General features: G+C 41.6%; 1 protein-coding gene across 1 annotated transcript in view; it reads right to left on the reverse strand.

Annotated features, from left to right (window-relative positions):
- The window catches only part of SMURF2 (SMAD specific E3 ubiquitin protein ligase 2), a 1,110,500-nt gene that overhangs the window by 653,646 nt on the left and 435,917 nt on the right, over positions 1-20,937 (reverse strand). Inside the window, exon 5 of the mRNA XM_085617253.1 lies at positions 2,659-2,724. Coding sequence (XP_085473379.1) covers positions 2,659-2,724 — 66 coding nt within the window. The remainder of the gene's footprint in view (positions 1-2,658; positions 2,725-20,937) is intronic.

Genomic DNA, 20,937 nt, shown 5'->3' on the forward strand with positions numbered 1-20,937 from the left:
GCTTTAGGGACTTGCAAGTGTGTGCACTTGCCAAGTCGACATGGCAGCCCCAGGCTGCAAACAGGCTCTGCAATGGCAGGCCTTAGACACACTTTACGGGCTGTTTGCGTGGGTGGCACAATCCAGTGCTGCAGCCCACCAACAGCATTTGATTTATAGGCACTGGCTCTCGCAGTGCACTTTACTAGGGACTGACACATAAATCAAATAGCCAATCATGGAAACACCAATCAAAACACAGTTTACACAGAGAGCATATGCACTTTAGCACTGATCAGCAGTGGTAAAGTGCCCATGTTCCTAAAACCAACACAGGTCAGGAAACAAATAGGAGGAAAAAGCGAAACGCTCAGGGATAACCTTGCAAAAAGGGTCATTTCCAACAGAAAGTAATTATTGTTCAGACACCATGTAATAAGGGCAATTAACATTTTGTTAGGTTGATGGTATTCACATGGCCTAGACTCTAGGAAATGGTTAACAGCAGCCATAACCGTTGTGTGTTCAATACTGGTATACAGTGACTCCATGTCCAATGTGATTAAAATCAAATTGTCTGTCCATACAAGGTCATTGAGTTTATTTAAAAAGTCACCTGCGTCTTTCACATATGAGGGCAGCGACTTAACCAGATCTTGCAAAAAGTAGTCCACATAATCCCACACATGTTCAGCCATACTATTAATAGCCGAAATTATGGGGCGACCCAGCATTGGAGTAACATTTTGGTGGAGCTTTGGTAAAAGATATAAAAACAGAAAAACTGGGTATTCATTGAGATTATATATATATATATATATATATATAGATATATGTATCTATATATAGCGATATATAGAGATCTCTCAGAGGGGGAAATGGGGAACATCAATTAAGGAGACTAGAGTCCAGATACATCATCATCATATTGAACACAAATTCGTAATGGTCAAAATTCCAATGAGGAATTATATGTCGACATATGAATTGTTAAATGTAATTCTTCAGCTGACTACTACTAACCTTCTCACTTAATCATTTGTAGATAGTACAGTGAATAGAAATGTTGATGATCTATATCTAATATTTAAGACTAAGTATTAATGTCATGGGGTGACATGTCATGGGGGTAGTTGGAGAGTGAATAACCCACCTGGGATACAGCTAAACGACTCCAACCCAATTGACTTGGATCAGTTAGAAACATATGGAAGATAATTTGTCTATCTTCTTGTATTAGAGTTTGTACTTCTATATTGTTCTGCTTGTCTGCTTTGTGACATTTCACTCTCAATGTTCATATCATAACCCACTTGGGAAAATGATATGGAGATGAATAGTCCAGCTTATGGTGATATCTATGTAACAACCAGTCTGACCATGATGAATTCTGATAAATCTAAAATATTATATGTTTAATTATCAATTTAATTAATCATATTTATGTTCATGCACTTATATATGTATATGCGTGGAAAGCATTATTTTGAAATATTCACTGAAGAAAAAATGTAGTGACACCTTTCAGTATTTCTTATGATGTCCATGCCACTCGCTGTGTACGTAACAAATAGGCTGTTTTTAAGGCATATTCAAAAATGCAGTCTACGTTATGTGAACAAGGCAGTAGCAACTGCCGAAAGGCGTCAAAGCCTTCTGAATGAAAACTGCCTGGACAAGACTTCAGCGGTATCGGTACCCGTTTGCATTGCGGAGTGGGAGGAATAAATTATATATATATATATATATATATATATATATATATACACACACACACACACACACACACACACACACACACACACACACACACACACACACACACACACACACACATCCCTTAAATAAACTTCCCATTAGTTGTAAAGGCGTGCATTTTAAAAAGCATTGTGTGGTAAAAGATGCATGGTAAAGGCATTCCTTTGTAAAGACAGCTTTGTAGAGGCTGTCTCTTTACACACACACTTTTCATTAAGCTACACCATACAGAAACATCCAGCAGACATTTTTAGATTTTTAGACATAACCCCTTCCATACATTGTAAAAGGCCCAGCTATTCCATATGGTTGGGAATCACAGGGGCAAAACAGTGCTTGCCACAAACTTACATTAGGCAAAGCATCTGACATACAGTGCTACGAACAGAGAACACAGTCTTTAGAACACCACACACTCTCCCCCCCCACACCCACACACCCACATCCCCCCCCACACACCCACACAATTTAGACATGTCACATACTCAGCAAAAACTTGGTTAGGTTATTTCAATCTTGCGGGCAATAGGCATCTACCAACTTGGAAGATGCTTAAGCAATTTGTAAGGCTCTCTTTACTCACCTCATACATGTCAAACTCACAGCTCAGTGAATAAGCCATGCCCGCCAAGTCACGAGACTAAACATAACACAATACTGTACACACACAATAATTAACCGATTTAGAATCCGGTCTGCAATAAGAACTTCTGAACCGTTTGGAAAATAATGAAAATGCCATAGGCAGATATGCACTATACAATTGTTTAACAACATAATATGTGCTACAAGTTCAGAAAAGCAAGCATGACCCTTTACAAATAACCATATTTACAATCGTAAATATTTCTGTAAGCCCCTGAAATAGTCCTACACTACTACTAAAAATCAAGAGTGCATTTTGACAAAATGTTCACTTACCCACAATTTGTCCTCTTACTGTATCATTATCGTTTGGCCCAAGTTTGCATAGATCCAGCCTCTGATCTGAAAAATAAAAATAAATCAGGTTAAAAATGTGAATCCCTACGTTCATGTTAATTGTTAGAGAAACGTTGAGACATCATTTTAACTGACACGTTTGTTTTATTTCATGGTTTTAAAATTGCCCCAACATAATCTGAAACTTTTGTATGGTTTGGAAAGAAGTAAACTAAACACAAACCGAGATGCAGCTGAAAATGTAAAACTGAGTACTTGGTACACAGATGAGAGCCATGGGCAACCTCCATCTTTCCTTTCTCACACTATAGTTTTTCGATGAGCAGACTGTTTGAATAGACTCATCCTACTCACAACAAAAATCAACATTTTTAAAATCATTATTTTTAAGAGATACCTAAAGGCACAATTAAAACACTTACCCTATATTCCCTACCTGTATGAAATCCCATTAGTTGTATTCATTAATTATATACGTTTATCCGTAGTTGTCAACAACCATATGTACAATACAGAGTCAACTTTAGAAGAAACATATCATTGACATGCATGTACAGTTCACAAATTAAAATTGAACCATCAAAGTAACATCTATAAAAATATTAACATTTTCAATTTAACAATCATCAGTCACCTTTTGTTAAAATTCACCAATGTAAAAAGACAATTAGTCAGTTTAATCAAATGAACATGCCAATAGCAGCTGATGGCCAGAGCACAAGGCTCGTCAGGACTTACAGCTGATGCATATTAACCACACCCCAACTGTGAGAACTGATATTCAACTGGGATAGCACAATTTACTTCTGGGGGAGCACAAATTACTTCTAATATCTATGAATGCACATTTGATTAAATAATACATTTTGCTAACTATAGATACCTTTTACGAGGCAATGTTTATGAACTGCCAATGGAATTTTCATGGACTCTGGTCTAAACTTGATTTCAAATGGCATACTTAAACAAGCACGGAAAAAGCCAATAGGAGCCAGGGATTTTTTTTTTAATTAAATTGGAAGCGACCCCTTGAGCAAGCATCGCTTCCAGAATCCATATTTATTTAAAAAGTATATTCTGCTCCCCCTGGGGGCAGATCGTTTTATTTATTTGGCCTTTCTTCCCCCCGGGGGGGGGGGGGGGGGGGGGGGGGGGGGGGACAGAAAACCCCACTAGACACCGTTTCGTTACTGGTGGTTCCGCTGTTTGTGTAGTTGCATGTGTTTGGTAAGAGACTTTTTTTTGTACAATGTAAATGTTTTTCATTTCTCTGCATGAATGGGTTTTTTGCAAATGGTGTAATAATAGCAGTATGTGCGGCTTCTGTTTTTTGAGTGTCAAACATTTTGCATTTGTGCTCGATGTGTATTTTGTTGTCTTGCGTGTAATTGGTTTTGTTTTTTTCTTTCTAGTGGGATATCGTTTTTGCTGTTTCTCTGCATAGTAGGTGCTGGTGAGTGTAGCGGTCTCTTGCAAGTGAATCGTATAGTTTGAGTATATAGATCTTTGTGATAAAGGCACACATTTTTTTTACTTACTTATTTTGCACAGTGTTGGTTGTGTATTTGTTTGTGCAGTCTCCTTTCTTAGTAAGGATAATGGCTAACCGCAGGATACTGAGCAGCAGATTGATGGTATGCTTTTTAAGTCTTCCTCTCACCATGGTTCAGAGACTGACTCTGCATCTGAGGCAGAGGTGGAAGGGGAAGATTTAGGCAGGGAGTTCTCTCTCCACATGGAATCATGAGATGATGAAGCTACTCTCAGTGCGGATGAAGTGCCTGCGTTAGAGGAGGACATTGATGTGCCAATAGTGAGCCTGGGGCTACAAGGCTTCCCGTTGGTATAGTGCGGAAAGAGGCGTCTGGGTTGCAGCCTGGGGCTGCAAGGCTTCCAGTTGGGAGTGATGACCTCTGGATTGCCCCAAGCATGGTGCAACCGGCATTGCCAGACTTTACTGGTGTTCCAGGGTGTAGAGTGAATATAGAAAACATTTTGCGGATGAATGTTTTTCAGTTGTTTATGGACAATGTGTTTTTGGCAGAGATTGTTGAGCAGACTAATTTGTATGCCGAACAGTTTCCGAGAGACAACAGTGCCAGCCTTAAGCCCCATTCTAGAGCTACCCGGTTGACTCCCACAAATCTGGAAGAGATGAAGAAGTTCTTGGGTTTAACTTCTTTGATGGGCTTGCTAAGGAAGCCATCAATTGCTTCATATTGGTCTACTAGTCCCTTGATGGCAACGGCTATAGTTCCGGCAGTCATGAGTCGTGATAGGTATTTGCTTCTGCTTCGGATGCTGCATTTTGTCGATAATGGTTTAGCATTGCCACGAGATCACCCCGAGTGTGACCGTCTTTTTAAGATTTAGGCATGTCATTGATCACTTTGTAGATCGATTTTCTGAGATCTATGCTCCAGGGAAAGAAATAGCAGTGGATGAGTCTTTGGTCTTGTTCAAGGGTCGCTTGATGTTTAGGCAATACAGTCCTAGTAAGAGGGCACGCTATGGAATTAAGCTGTATATGCTGTGTGGCCGTAGGACTGGATAGGTCTCTAATCTCAGAGTGTTCACCGGTAAGGAATCCAGGATTAACCCCCCTGGTTGTCCGTCCACTTTTGGAGTGACTGAGAAAACTGTGTGGGAACTTGGTAGAGGACTTTTTAACAAAGGTCACCATTTATATGTAAATAACTTCTACACTGGTGTGCGGTTGTTCAGGGAATTGGCCAAAGTGGACACTGTTGCTTGTGGCACAATCCGCTCTAACCGTAAAGGTTTCCCTAAGAAACTTCTAGCTGTGAAGTTTTCAGACAGGAGAGATGTCTACATGCCGACTACCATCCATGATGAAAGCACTTCACCTGTGACTGTTTGGGGTCAGGTTGCTGAAGCACGCACACCTGTGTGCATTTTAGACTATATTAGGCACATGGGTGGTGTTGACAGAGTAGATCAGAGGTTGGAACCTTACGCTGCTCTTCGTAAGGCTTACATTTGGTATAAGTTGTTGGCTATCCATCTTTTCCACTTGGCAACCTTTAATGATTTTGTTGTAATCAAGGATTCTTGTCCTGAGTCAAAGATGACTTTTGCTAAGTTTCAGGAGTCTGTAACAGGCAGCCTTGTTTTAGTGGAAGAGGCAAGTGTTCCTAGAGTTGGAGTGGTGGCGGATGTGGCTAGATTGAAAGATCGCCACTGTCCTGATCACATTCCTCCCACACCCTCAAAAGACTTTCCCAGTAGTAGATGTAGAGTCTGTTTGCGAAGAGGTATTCGTAAGGATACTTGTATGTATTGCCCAGAGTGTCCTAACCCTGGGCTGTGTGTGCCTGCTTGTTTTAGAATGTACCACACGCAAAATAATTTTTGGGAGCATCCATGAGTGGTAAAGTGAACTGCCTGGTCTAATAGTTTTGTATTTTTTGTTCCGTTTCAAGGTTGGCATTTGTGCAATGTATTTAGTTTCAGATTTTGTGTTAGTAGATTTGTATCTATTTGCAATCTGTTTGTGTTTTCTTTTTTGCGAAAAAAATCCTAAATGTGATGGCAGTGTGCGTGGACTGCCGCTAGTCTGGCTGTGTGTTTGGACTGGCGCTTGTCTGGCAGTGTGTTTGGACTGGCGCTTGGCTGGTAGTGTGCGTGGACTGGCGCTTGGCTGGCGGTGGCGCTTGGCTGGAGGTGTGGGTGGAGTGGCACTTGGCTGGCGGTGCGGGTGGAGTGGCACTTGGCTGGCGGTGCGGGTGGAGTGGCACTTGGCTGGCGGTGCGGGTGGAGTGGCACTTGGCTGGCGGTGCGGGTGGAGTGGCGCTTGGCTGGCGGTGTGTGAGTAGTGACTTGCTGCTGGTCACTACACACACTGCTAGCCAAACGCCACTCCACGCAATTCGTGAACTGGTGTAGTTGCTGTGTCAGGAATGTAGGCGTGTGAAAGTGATGGGCCCTTAAATGCGCTGTCTGCTGGTGTGAGTGTTGTCATGTGCTGGGCCAGCGGCTGGCGGAATGGTTTTGTATGTATCACACGTATGAAAGGTGTATGAATGGCCTGTAAAGAGGTTGGTGCCGTGTCGCGGCTTTACAGCTCACAAGCTGTGAGTGAATGGTTCAGGTTCTCATCCTTTCAATTATTAACAGTGCATTTCATTTTTGTGAAATCTCTGGTTAAACTGTATATACTGAACCATCACTCACCCTCGTGCCAAATCCAACCAGCATGTATGTGTGCTTGAGGCATAGGTGGTTGTGCAGGAATATTTGTCTTTTCTGTTTTTGTCAAGCAGGGTGTACCTCGTTTCTTATTTGTGAATGTTGTAATGTGTTGGTTTTGTGCCTGGTGGCGTGAATGGTCTAGTGTGTATCATGTATGAAAGGTGTGTGAATGGCCTGTAAAGCGGTTGGTGCTTTGTCGTGGCTTTACAGCTCACAAGCTGCGAGTCATTGGTTCAGTTTTTTGTCCTTTCAATTATTGACAGTGCATTTCATTTTTGTGAAATCTCTTGTTAATAAAATGTTATACACTGAACTATCACTCGTGCCAAATCTAACCAGTATGTGTGTGTGTTTGAGGAGTAGATGGCGGTGCAATAATCTTTGTCTTTTTTGTCTCTGCCAAGGTGTACATTTCATCTAAGAATAACCTACCAACTGTTGATTTTGTCGTAAACTAAACACCCATGGGAGTACATGAAGATGTGTCTCTTGTGGATCCCAACAAGTTACCTTACCCACAATGTCCTGCAAACCTCAAAATGGGACTGTCACATCTTCCTTGCATTATTGTGCTCAAATTTTCACACTGCAGAGAGTAACAACACATTTCCAACCCCCCAGCATTTCTCCAAGTATCCCAATAGAAATGGTACCTCACTTGTATGGGTGGGCCAAGTACCCACCTTGGTGAGAGGAAATTTGTGGATCCACGCTGATTCCAGAACTTTCCCACACAGAAATTTGAGAAAAAAGTGATTTTTTTTCAGTGAAATTTGACGTTTGCAGGGGATTCTGGGTAGGAGAAAGTTGGGGGACCCACGCAAGCCATACCTCGCTGCACTCCCCCGGGTGTCTGGTTTCCAGAAATGTATGGATTTGGTAGGTTTCCCTAGATGGCCGTCGAGCCCCGGGCCAAAAACTCATGGGACCCCCCCTTGCAAAACCAGGTTGGTTTGTGATAGGTAATTTTGATGTCGCCTCAATCGGTTTTGGGCCCTTGCCTGTCACGGGTCCTTGACCCACCCACGCGAGTGAGGTACCATTTTTATCAGGAGATCTGGGGGGGGAACGCTGGGTGGGAGGAAATTTGTGGATCCACGCAGATTCCAGAACTTTCCACTACAGAAATGTGAGGAAAATTTGTTTTTTTTCTCAATTGTTTAGGTTTGCAAGGGATTCTGGGTAACAGAACCTGGTGAGAGCCAGTCAAGTCACCCCATACTGGATTCACCTGGGTGTCTAGTTTTCAGAAATGTATAGGGTAGGTGCCGGCAGAGCTAGGGTTAAAAAAACTACAGCTAGGCACTGTCAAAAAAGGGTCATTGTTAGGTTGCGCCTGAGACAGCGCATGCGCTGTCTCTTCGAGACGTTTAGTAAGTGTCTTTTAAAAGTGCCACCAGAGGCTTTTGCTGGCCTCAAGCTTGCCGCCAGCTTTCAGCGCCTGATCGCGATAAATTTCACTTTCACGGGCGGGCGTGCGTGCGTGCGGAAACGTCACTTTTGCTTGTTTTTTGTTTCTTTTCATGTGCTTGTTTTTATTTCCTTTTTGCAGGCATGCGCACACAACTCCAGGTCACGATCACTTTCGCTGCAGCCCGCGCACACAACTCACGGTCACTTTCGCTGCACCCGTACTCGAAACCTTGCCTATAATAGGTTCTAAATTGTGCCTCAGCCAGATTGTCCAAACAGTGACTTTTCAGGGTCACAAAGCACTAAATAGATGCAACTTCAGTCACTGATTGCGTTTACATGAAGATTTGTCAAACCTGCCCACCAGCTGTCAGAGGTTTGGCCACACTTGCTGTTCAGAAAGAACAGTCTGCTTATTTATAAAAACATCAGTGTCAAATGAAAATTTGCAATCTTCATCATCTTAATATGAATAAAATTGAACATGTTCTACAGAGTAATCGCATCTTGGGAAATGTAGCCTAATTGTCACTAGAGTATGGCTCACTGACTAGTTACAACTGCAATTCGGTACAATTAAAGTTCTGGTTAAACCAGACCCAAAGCCGGCCTCGTGTTTGTGCGCGCGCTGAGCCGCCTGCCTCCTATTGCTCCATTCAAGGGGAGTGTGAGGGTTTGGCACTGTTCCAGAGCAGCAGGACATTTACTTCCTGGAAGATGGGGGCGGCGCGGTTGTCACTGACTAGATCGCAGTACAGCTGTAAAGATGAGCTTAACATGTTAACTACATTTCGGTTGTTTTGTCGGGAGCCCCAAGGTTCTGTAACGTCACACAAATTATTCTTCTATGAGCAAATGAGCTACTGAAGTAGGCTGATCAGCCATTTTTGAAACAGCAGAACTCCTACTGATTTGGCCAAATAGCATGCGCAAATTAATTTGAATATTTATGTTAACTACCCGTGTAACTTTTACCAATAAGAGTCCGGAAGTTATCCAGCATTTGTATTATTTTTTAAACCACGTGTCATTTACATTTGAGCCGGAATCCTGCTTCAAAGCGTTTTTAATTTGTTTGTTTAATTTGCAATAGCTCCCTTTGTCATTGCTAGTGAAGGTCACCTTAAGTATTCGCATGCTCTTTGAGCCCCTTCAGTAGCGTTTGTATTTTAATGTGTTGTATTTTGAATTGTTTAAAACAGATTATTTGTCTTTCACGATAAACAGTTTGAGTTATTCGCACGTTTATATTTTTTTCTTGCCCTTGCAATCCTTTGCATTACCTTTACATCCTTTTCTCGACAGAGGATCCGGTGAGCAGCTGCTTTCACAAGCTATAAAATAACCCAGTGCCTGATACTGTTACAACCAATTACTTGATTAAAACTTTTATCACCTTTTAGGCTATCATGCACTTGGAGATGACATGTTGGTTCTCTGTTCTCCTGCTGTATGTATTTTGAGAATTTTGAAATGCCTTCTATGCAAGTGCACCCTGCACATACAACCAAGACTTATGAAAATTGCTCCCAGCTAGGACCACGCTACAAAAATATTCCATTAAATAAAAAACAGGTGCTGAGTTTCAAAACTACATAATGTTTTTAAGCTGCTATTTAAAGACTAAGCATGTGAAGATGGTCTGTTGGTATTGTGTTATTAATTGGCATTTATATTGCACCCAATGAGCTACTAGTATGGCATCACAGCACTTTTCAGTAGTTTATGACTGACTTTTCTGAAGGATCTCATGCGGACTGGTGGAGATGATCCACAGTCCCTACCTTCAGATGTATTGTGTAGGAACGGATTCAGTGCACTAAAGTGAGGCTGTCATTTTTTACAGTACCACAAGCAGGGTTGCTTAAAGGACTGGGAGAATTTGACAGGTAAATAATGCAGTAAAGGTCCACCAGCAGCATATACATTGGTTCACGTAAAATACTCGGCCAGTTGTCTGATGAACAGCTGTTCTAATCGCCTTCCAAAAGATTCATTTGGGAATCCTGCAAGGAGACTCTGAGGCAAATTAGACACCAAGGTATAATCGGGAATACTGGAATTATGCAGCAGGAAGGACCACATTATGCAGCACAGTTGCCAAGTTATTTTGCAAGAAAAGGCAAAGTATGCAGCACGTTCTATAATTTTTGGGTCTAGCCAGGATGCACAAAATGCCACTTACGGACCATAACAAAAAATTACAGTGGGCTTAGAACCATTGTTTACCATTGGTTGGTTTTATTGTTGCTGTAATTTGCTTGCTTCTTATTCAATGGATTGCTTTTCTCTTCTTGTGCTCATCCTTTCTCTGCCACCCGACAGAACCAACTGTAGATTATATTACACCCGACAGAACCAACTGTAGATTATTTTACACCTGACTGAACCAACTGTAAATTATATTAAACACCCGACAGAACCAACTGTAGATAATATTATCAAAACCCAGGTTCTGAAGGACACAGGGTTACCCCATTATCCTTAATGATGTACTTTCTCTGGAGCATAGCCTCTATACCATCCTTTGGATAAGCCAACTTTTATCCTCCCAATGGTAACATTTAGGTAACTACTTTTTCTTTTCAGCACTTCATGAGTGTTTGTTTTCTACCTCTTTAACATTGTGCTGCTTCTAGCCCAAAAAATACCCTTCCCCATGTGCACTAGTGTTGCTCCCTCATTCCTTTCCCAGACTCACCCATTGGTTTCCCTACCCCTGCCTCGCTTTTTACTGTTTTTTCTTTCTCAGACTCAAGCGCCTCGTTTGCTCCTTCGTCCCCTACCCACTCTCTGCTGCTTTCCTCATACTCATAGCCCTCACTTCCTCCCCCACTCCTCCTGTTCATTTATAATAATGTATTTAATTTGAAGGTTTCAGGAAAGTCTGGCACCTGTCATTTGCTGCTGGTCGATCCGGACATCAAAATGCCTTTTCATAAAAGTAAAGTGACTTACCAATGCAAGTGGCCCCCAGCCATCTTGGATTTGTAACCTTATAAGTGTTTAACCATGCAACAGTTAATGTTGTTGCACCAAGGATATTGTGCTGCATAACTAAATACTTATAAGGTCCAAAAAGGGAGACCTATTGGCTATGCCAATGCTAGTTCACTGTGAAATTGTGGTGTGTCCACGTTGCATTTTGCGCCGTTTCCTGTCGCAGGCACTAGGCCTACCCACACAAGTGAGGTACCATTTTTCTCGGATGACTTTGGGGAACGCGGGGTGGGTGGAAATGTGTGGATCCATGCATATTCCAGAACTTTTCACCACAGAAATGTGAGGAAAATGTGGGTTTTTTTGGACAATTCTTTAGGTTTGCAAGGGATTCTGGGTAACAGAAGCTGGTGAGAGTCAGTCAAGTCACCCCATCATGGATTCCCCTTGGTGTCTAGTTTTCAAAAATGTATAGGTTTGCTATGTGTCGGTAGAGCTAGGGTTAAAAAACTACAGCTAGGCACTTTGCAAACAAAAGGGTAAATTTTCATTGTGAAAATGTGGTGTGTTCACGTTGCGTTTTGAGCAGTTTCCTGTCGTGGGCACTATGCCTACCCACACAAGTGAGGTACCATTTTTATCGGGAGACTTAGGGTAATTCAGATTGGTAAAGCAACTGTTATTACCTATTGACTTTTGATGCATTCCTGCCTTCCAAATGAAAGACTATGTGTAAAACTGAAGTCATTATGAAAAATTACCAATAATTCTTATGCTAGTATGAGTATTCACAATTTCGGAAATGTGCAAATATCTACTGTTTCTACACTCTATATTTTGTTCCCTTATCAGAAATACATAGGTGTCTTTCATACCGATTTTTCCATGTATACATTTTCCCAAAATAATTGCTATATGCCCGGTACATAATAAAAAATATTGCAAGTCGCTGCTCAGTATTTGGCTCTGGGTTCTTGGTGAACCTACAAGTCCTATATATCCCCACAACCAGTAAGGTCGTGCGGATGTAACGGTATATTGCTTACAAAGAGCTGTCATAATTAGAAGAGGTTACAGGTAAAAACATTGACAAAAAAGGCTGTTTTTTTCAACTAATTTTAAATTTGTCCTATATTTAACTGTTAGTTTCCATAAAGAAACCTTGAAGGATCTACACAAATGACCCCTTGCTGAATTCAGAATTGTGTCTACTTTTCTAAAATGTATAGCTTTCCAGGATCCATTATTGCTTTCATACCCATTTCTACCATTAACTGGAAGGGGGTTGAAAGCACAAAAAATAGCAAAAATAGGCTATGTCCCAGGAAAATGCCAAAACTGTGTAAAAAATGTGGGTTTTCTGACAAAAGACTGTCATTCCCTAAGAGCTGGGGAAATGGTGATACCAAATACCCTATGGCCCTACACTCGTATCCTCTTAACTTGTCACAAGGGAAATCTGACTATGGGCAATATGTCTGCGACGTGATGCCTCAAACAATTTGGACTCATGGCCAGGGGTCCTTCTTCTCTTTCAGGGCCTTGCAGATAACCATGACAAGTATACTCATAGGGAGACTCACGAGACAGTTCTTTTGAAACAGTTGATCTCCGAAAGACGGAATGACGATCCTACCGTCGCATCCCCGACATACGAGGTTTGCAGGGATGCGAGGGGGTGGGGGGTGGTGAGGAACCCCAGAGGTTGCAGAATGCTACATGTAATGACTGTTTTCCCAGTCTTTGCTTTCTCTATTTTCTAGCTTCTTTTCCCTTTTTCGCCTCTTTTTCTCCTACAAACGATGCTTGGTACTTCTTATTGTATGACCAAATAGTGAGTTCCGACATGCAATTGTACCCGAAAAACCTATTTAGTCTGTATTCAAGGCACATGGAAAATACATCTGAACTATGCCTACCTGGGAGGGGGAACGGACGGCTACAGCCATTTCTCCCTTCCTGGGTCAGGGCAGCAATGTGTGGCCCCTTAAAGAATATAATTGATGTACCTACCACATATCATCCTGTCTGATGACCTGAAACAACAAAATTACCCTGGCAACTGACCTCAATATAGTGTCCCTAAATGCAAAAGGTCTTAACCACCCAATCAAACGCCCGAAAAGTCTGGCCTACCTAGCCAAAACTAGAGGGGATATAATCCTACTACAGGAAACAAGGCTGTCTTTGGACGATGCCAAACTCATTAGAGGTAACTGGATCTCACAGATGGTGTGTTCACCTGCTGATGGAAAGAAACGGGGGTAATTACCCTAATATCAAAAAGGTCCAACATCTCGCAAGAATCACAGTCTCACGATAACAAAGGCAGACTCCTGGTCACACAATTGAGAAGGGGGGAGAAGCTAATACATGTAGCAAATATATACGGCCCCAACACGGATGACCCGACCTTCTGGTCTGAAGTGTCCAGCACGCTGGAAGGGTTTGCCCAAAATGACCTCACGGTGGTAGCAGGGGACTTCAACATCCCATTAGACCACATAACGTATAGACAATCCACCTGTCAATACCACCCTACGAGCTCACATGCTGTACTACAAAATATATGCTCCAAATTTAACCTTAAGGACGCATGGCGACTCCAACATCCAGACACCAGAGACTACACCTTCTACTCTAATCCCCACAACTCATACACCAGGATAGATTATATCCTCATCTCCGGCTCCCACACACGGCTAATCGAACACACAGACATAGCACCAAGACTAGTGTCAGACCATTCATGTATTAGCCTAAAACTAGCTGGGGTCACAATGAGTCGGTGCCAAAGAGATGGCACTTTAACAGCGATGTACTTTAGGATCCTGCTGATAAAAAAAAGATATAGGATGCTATAACAGACTACCTCAAACATAACGACACTCCGGAGACTAACACTAATACACTCTGGGATGTACTGAAAGCCACCATCAGGGGTACAATAATTGAAATCAAGACAAGAATCGACAAGGGTGCCAATATGAGACTAACCCAGCTTCAACCGGAGATCAAAATTTTTTAACAGTCCCACGCTACTTCCTTACACGATGCAAGCTCCTCGCATCACTAACACACAAAAATATGAATACAACAAAATCCTAAGTGAGAGGGCAGGGTTATGGATTAATAAGTATAAAGCTCTTAACCTATGCAAAGCTAACAAAGCGGGGGAAATTCTTGCATCCTATCTCAAACACAAACAGAACAAGTCTATCATCTCATCCATAAAGGACCCTAACAGTAACACCCATACCAAACAAAGACATCCTTAGGACCTTTAAAGAATTCTATCAGGAACTCTATAAAAAACGGTCAGACTCTAAACTTAGAAGACTGCACCAAATACCTCGAAAAACTCAACTTGCCACAACTAAATAGTGAAGAGAAAACCAAGTTAGGGCAGGAAATTAACTGCACAGAGATTGAAAGGGCAGTCAAATCTCTAAAAGACAACAAAGCCTCTGGCCCAGACGGGTTCACGGCCTCCTTCTACAAGACCTTCTTAAACCAGCTAAAACCAACCATGAAACAAGTTTTTAATCACACAGCATCTAAAGGGACCACACCACACACTATGTCGAAAGCTAACATAATAGTCATTCCAAAGGAAGGGAAAGACCAACTCTCACCGAAATACTACAGGCCTATATCTCTGATTAACGTAGACTGCAAAATATACGCTAAGATCTTAGCGACCAGACTTAACTCAACCCTACCAAAATTAATAAGTAACTCCCAAGTAGGTTTCATCCGTACTCGCATGTCTAATGACAATACCAGACTACTGTGCCACATTATAGAGCATGCTGCCTTGAGCCGACAGTAGCTATCATCTTAGATGCCGAGAAGGTCTTTGATAAGATTTCCTGGGACGTGGCATCAGCCCGTATTGTTGTTAATGGCTCGCTCTCCGAGCCCTTCACATTACAATAGGGGACTAGACAGGGGTGCCCACTTTCCCCATCTCTATTCTTACTGGCACTGGAGCCCCTAATCCAAGACATCAAAGCAAAATAACATCAAAGGGGTGGATATATCTATGGCATCCAAATAAAATTAGCCGCCTATGCAGACGACATACTAATTGTAACAGAACAACAAAGGGCATCAATCGCTGCCCTGATGGATACAATAACAAGATACTCCGGCTTTTCAGGGTACAAACTAAACAGGGAGAAATCAGAACTCAAACCACTAAACATCAACTGTACGAGGGACATCCTAGGAGAGTCGGGGCTGACATGGTAAACAGGCTATAGCAAATATTTAGGTATCGAATTTGGTAGCAACTTAATATATACCCTACAGCAGAATGAGAAAACACTACTAGTGAAGATAAAGAAGCTCTCAGACTCCTGCTCACCAAAATTCTTTACGTGGTGGGGCAGAATCTAGACTATTAAAATGATGATCACCCCGATGGTTAACTACCTCATCAGTATGCTCCCGCTCCTTCTTACAGACTACTTCCACCGCAAACTAGAAATCCTCATCTCTAAATTCCTCTGGTGCGGGAAGAAAGCAAGGATCAGTATCAAAAAATTAAGACTGGACAAAACGCTAGGAGGGGTGCACCTAGCGGATTTCAGACTACATCAGTTGGCTTTCCTGGCGAAACAAGGCTCATACTGGATCATACCGCCTACCGGCTACACCCCAGCATAGCTAGAGGTAGAAAGGGCCATACTCAATAACCTAAGCCCCCTTGCACTCCTAACAACAAATAAACTATACCCACATACCTCCAAGTACATTTTTAAAAACACAAAAATTGGTCTACTTAGGGTTGATAAAAGTCTGGAGAACAGTATTAAAGGGTCCAAAATGGAATCACTCTGGGCGAATAGAAAGATACTGTACAAAGGCAAAAGCCTTACCCTTGACACATGGATTAAGAAAGGAATCCTCTTCCCCTACCAATTAGAAAATAACACATACCCAATTACATTTTCAGACCTCCAATCGAGGTTTAGCCTAGCTACAATTTCCTGAAAATTAGATCAGCCCTTACAAAATCCAAACTATCCTCCGCCCAACCATCAATCGCTTTGTTTGTGACAAATATTAACAAAGTGGGCCACCAGGTCTCACAGATATACAAACTCCTCCATCCCAAAACTTCTAAACTGAACGAGAAAACTATAGCCTTTTGGGGACAACTGGCCCCAGCCCCACCGAAGGAACAGGAATGATCCTTACTATGGCGATCCGTTTCACGAAATAAGATCTCCCCTGTTCTTGCCCAAACCAAATACTGGCTACTACACAAGGCACTCTGGACTACTTCCCGATTATTTGCTTTAGGGCTAAGTAATGACGCAACATGCTGGAACAGTAAAAGGGAGACGTGGGGGACTTAGTCCACCTTATCTTTCAGTGCACTCTACTTAAGTCGTTCTGGGACAAAATCTTTGCCTTCATAACTGGCTTGTTTAAATGTACTATGGATAGAGACTCCATCAATCTACCCACGGACTGTATAAGCATAAACTTGAGACCAGAGTCTGACGTAGACCTACTGGACCGGTTACTAACCTCTGCAGTGAAAATGGTCCTTGCCAACTGGAAGGACACGAGTAAGACATCATATCAAAGCTGAATAAACTAGATCATCCTACTCAGAGGGGTAGACAAGGCCTAGAAGCGAAGGGGTTAATAATGCAGAACTGGAGAACATAGGAGTTCCTTCTCAGACACTAGCAGGCCAAAATGCAAACAACCAAGATTTTTGAGGAGGCTTATGCTAAGCGGGCGGGGTGGTTATTAACATTTTTAGACATATGGGGCAAAGCACAATTTGACCTAGCTAGTCCTGATGGCGAAGAGTCTAGCTAATGTTAAACGAAGAAAAATGATACAGTTTTGTATACAGACCAGAACGTACAGAAGTAGGTAAAGCAGGAGATTCGATGTTGCGTCCTACAGCAGTTGTCTGTGTGTAATGTATAACATGTGCCTATATTTTTAGAACTGATCATCCTTGGGTTTTTTAGAACTGGCATCTGCACTTTAAATCGCACTTAGCACTTTTTCATCAGCACCTTATATTGATAATATGTGAACATGTGATATGACTTATTGAATATTTATGCAGCTCATACTTGTATCAAAATACTGATATGTTTTTTCTTGTCAAATCTTTTACTGCAATGGCTATAAACTGCACAAACAAAAATAAAGATTTAAATTCAAAAAAGCTTTAGTCATGTCCCCAAGAGGTCTTTGCAACCAGACAGCAAAGGCTTCTACCTTAAAACAGCAACTTTACAATGGAAGCTTTAAATCTCAATTCACCAATGGGTGTCAAACCACCATGTCCAACACCTGTCAACGTTAGACAGCTGATTTTCAAAATCAGAGTTAATTTCCAACAATCAATTATACACCCGGTGAATGATTGCAGTGTCACGGACATACAAGTTGACCACTAGATAGGTAACCATACAGATATTAGGACAGATTGTAGAGTAAGTGAATTGTGGCACCACATAAATAGGTACAATTCAGATATAAGGAATCGCAGGGAGCAGTACAATGGGGGCTCCACAGTAAGGACATACTTCTTTGTGAAACATGTCGGTCTCCTACTGATCTAACCCTCCCCTTTCAGGTCTTTATCATTCAAAGATCTCTGGCAAGTTTCAACTAAACTTTATCTGCATCAAACAAGAGTCCCTCTGGGAATCAAATGTCAATCAATAGAGGTGTCAACCAATCACCAAGTATCACCTTTCCACGAGATTAATATTGCAGTTTCCTCCTAAAGTTTTTTGTTTTAAAAGAGGCAGACGTTTGCGGATATTGACATGACTCACACAACAGCCTTCACTCATGTGGATCACATGATTTGCTTTCACTGCATTGCCATCCTAATGTATAATTGGGTAACATAAGCAGTCTGTGACCATTCCTGCAAAACTACTGCCTATAGGCAGCAGTTTTGCAGGAATGGTCACAGACTGCTTATGTTACCCAATTATACATTAGGACGGATATATTCCTCTTTTTCACCACATCTGCTGCCCGCCACCATGCTACTTGGCGAAAGGTGTGTCGGCTTTCTCAGGAGTCAGCAACCTCCATGTATCACTCTCCAGCTTAAAAAGTATTAACGCAAAAAGAATGCCAACATTGAGTGGGTGCTTCTCATCTCGCTTTTCATTTCATAAAGTGCTAATGTGCTCCCATAAGACGCGCTTCGGCTGCTACGCAGCCCTGTTCACATACAAAGGTGCCATATTGTTTACTCCTATTTAAATGTACATCACTTCCATCAATACCGGAAATTAACAACCGACTTTTCCCGTTCTTTCACCTGTATGTTTACAATGTATTAACATCTTGTATTCAATACAGAATGTAATATTTTTTTTAATATATTCTATTTCATTAGCTTCAGATATCGCATTTCTCAAACGACTAAATTCTAAAACGTCTATTCTTATGGAGATACTCTGGCAATTTCGCCTAAGTGGGCAATAAAAATTGTTACCAATTCTTTTATCATTGCATTCTTTCTTAAAAATATACTTTTATATATATATACACACACACACACACACACACACACACACACAAAAAACAATCCACCTCCCACAGCAACACCATGGAAGGAAGCACAGACACAAATGGTTCAGGATTCGGCATCACTCTATTTAGTTGTTGTTGTTGCCCTTAATACCCAGCACCAGGAGAGACGCGTTTTCGTAAACGGGAGCCCATGACCCAGCAAGGCAGCCTCGGCAGGACACGGAAAGGAAGCATCCCGCAAATTGCAAGCAGCATAATGACACAATAGCCGAGGCACCGGTAGAGCTGAAAAGAGCATTTATTATGCCTTTGGGCGGCAACACGTGATTAATCATCTGACGCTTTTCAGCTTCTTAGCTTTAATCAAAGAGGAATCAAAAAGTAGCTCTTGGTTCAGAAAGCAACCTTTTTGTTAAATGGTGCAAATCCGTTCAGAAGTTTTTTAAATATTAAAGGAAAAAGAACTTTATATATCTGGGCGGAGCCTAACCACACATCTCATCGTGAGATCTGATTGGCTGTCAGCACTTCATCCAAGAAGTGTTGGCAGCCATCTTGGGGCCAATATACATGATAGCACCTCATTAAAAAGCATTGCAGTGAATGGAAGGTTTTAAAGGTCACCAAAAGGAGAACGTATAAAGGGTGATAAGACTTTAGTTACATTATAAATCATTTGTTGATGGTACCATACTAATTTTAGGAATTGTGGTGTGTTCGAAGGTGATTTTACCCTGTGAAAAAGCCTTCTGCTGGGATATCATGAATCATGTTTGAGAGAAATCTATTTTCTCATACTTTTCCCACAGAGGTTGGGATGGTGATCTAGAAGCTAAAATGAGAGCATATTTTCTGTAAATTCACATTATCTTTCTCAGTATGTGAAAATGGAGTCTGACATTCTCAGTAAAACATGTACATCCAACAAGCAAAGAGAATGTCAGTTGATTCCTTTGTGTTCTGCTGCAGCTTCCCAGAGTGTTCTAAAGAACAACTAGAGCGCTAACAGTCTTACTTATGACAAAAGTTTGGCACAGCTGAAGCCATCTTGATTGGAATAAAGCGGTAACACTTAAAACATTTAATTTGCAAATGAACAAAATGAGTGGGTTTATTTTGCCATAGAAATTGTGATTGGTGCTGCAGAAAGAAAAATTAGGGCACATTTTGCGTGACTTTTCAAATCCTCTTCTATTTCATTGAAAAAATCTGACATGCAGACTGAAACATGCACTTTCAATACCAGCAGCAGACTTCCCTGGTGAGCAGTAGCTTTACTACAGTGATCTAATCAGCAACTAGAGAGCTAACATTCAGAATTTATGGCAAATGTGTGACAGTCTGAATGCCTTCTTGATGGAATCAAAGTACAAAAAATGCATTTCTTACTGAGGAGACTGCAGTAAATGAGGAAATTAGGAAACTTCATAACAAATAAATCTACCAAGATGGCCACCAGAGACAAAAGAGCCAATATTTAGCACCAATATCACCTAGATGTAGCCCACATGTAGCTCAATTGTAGAAGTGTGCAAAACACTTTATTTTTTATGTTTTTGCAGTTTTATATAGTGCAGACTGGTCAGGTATTGAGTGCTTTACATGAGAATTGGTTGCATCACACAAGGACAAATTAATGTTGGTTGTAGACATGGGGAGATTAAGTGATTTGACCAGAATCACAGAATGTCAAGCTGAAGCAGAAACTCCACCCTGGTTCCTAAGTTGCAAAGTCTGCAGCTCTGGAAGTAACACCACATCCTCTCCCCTAAGTGCAAAATGTAATCAAGTGGGCAACTGGGTAAAAAAACAAAGATAACAAATAATTTAAAAGTGCTTTGTCGCTATTTGAAAACTCAGAAAATATGTTCTCATTTTTAGTTTTTCAGGGCACTAACCATAATTTTGATGCAAATAAGACCCTCTCATCTATGTAATTTCTAAAGGAAATGCTCTAGGTATTACAGTTTTGATTACATCAAGATGACGTTGTCATGCCCCACGGGCGAACACGCGCGAAGGTCCAGTATATAAGGACCCGAAACGCTAACAAACGCGCTTAGCGTTCTAGCTTCGAGCCCTATTTCCGTCCCTTGTACCTGGTGCCTGACTTCCGCCTTTGTTGTTTCCGGTTTCCTGTCCTGTACGTTCCGTAGT

This window comes from Triturus cristatus, chromosome 7 (assembly GCF_964204655.1).
Source record: "Triturus cristatus chromosome 7, aTriCri1.1, whole genome shotgun sequence".
Classification (NCBI taxonomy): Eukaryota; Metazoa; Chordata; class Amphibia; order Caudata; family Salamandridae; genus Triturus; species Triturus cristatus.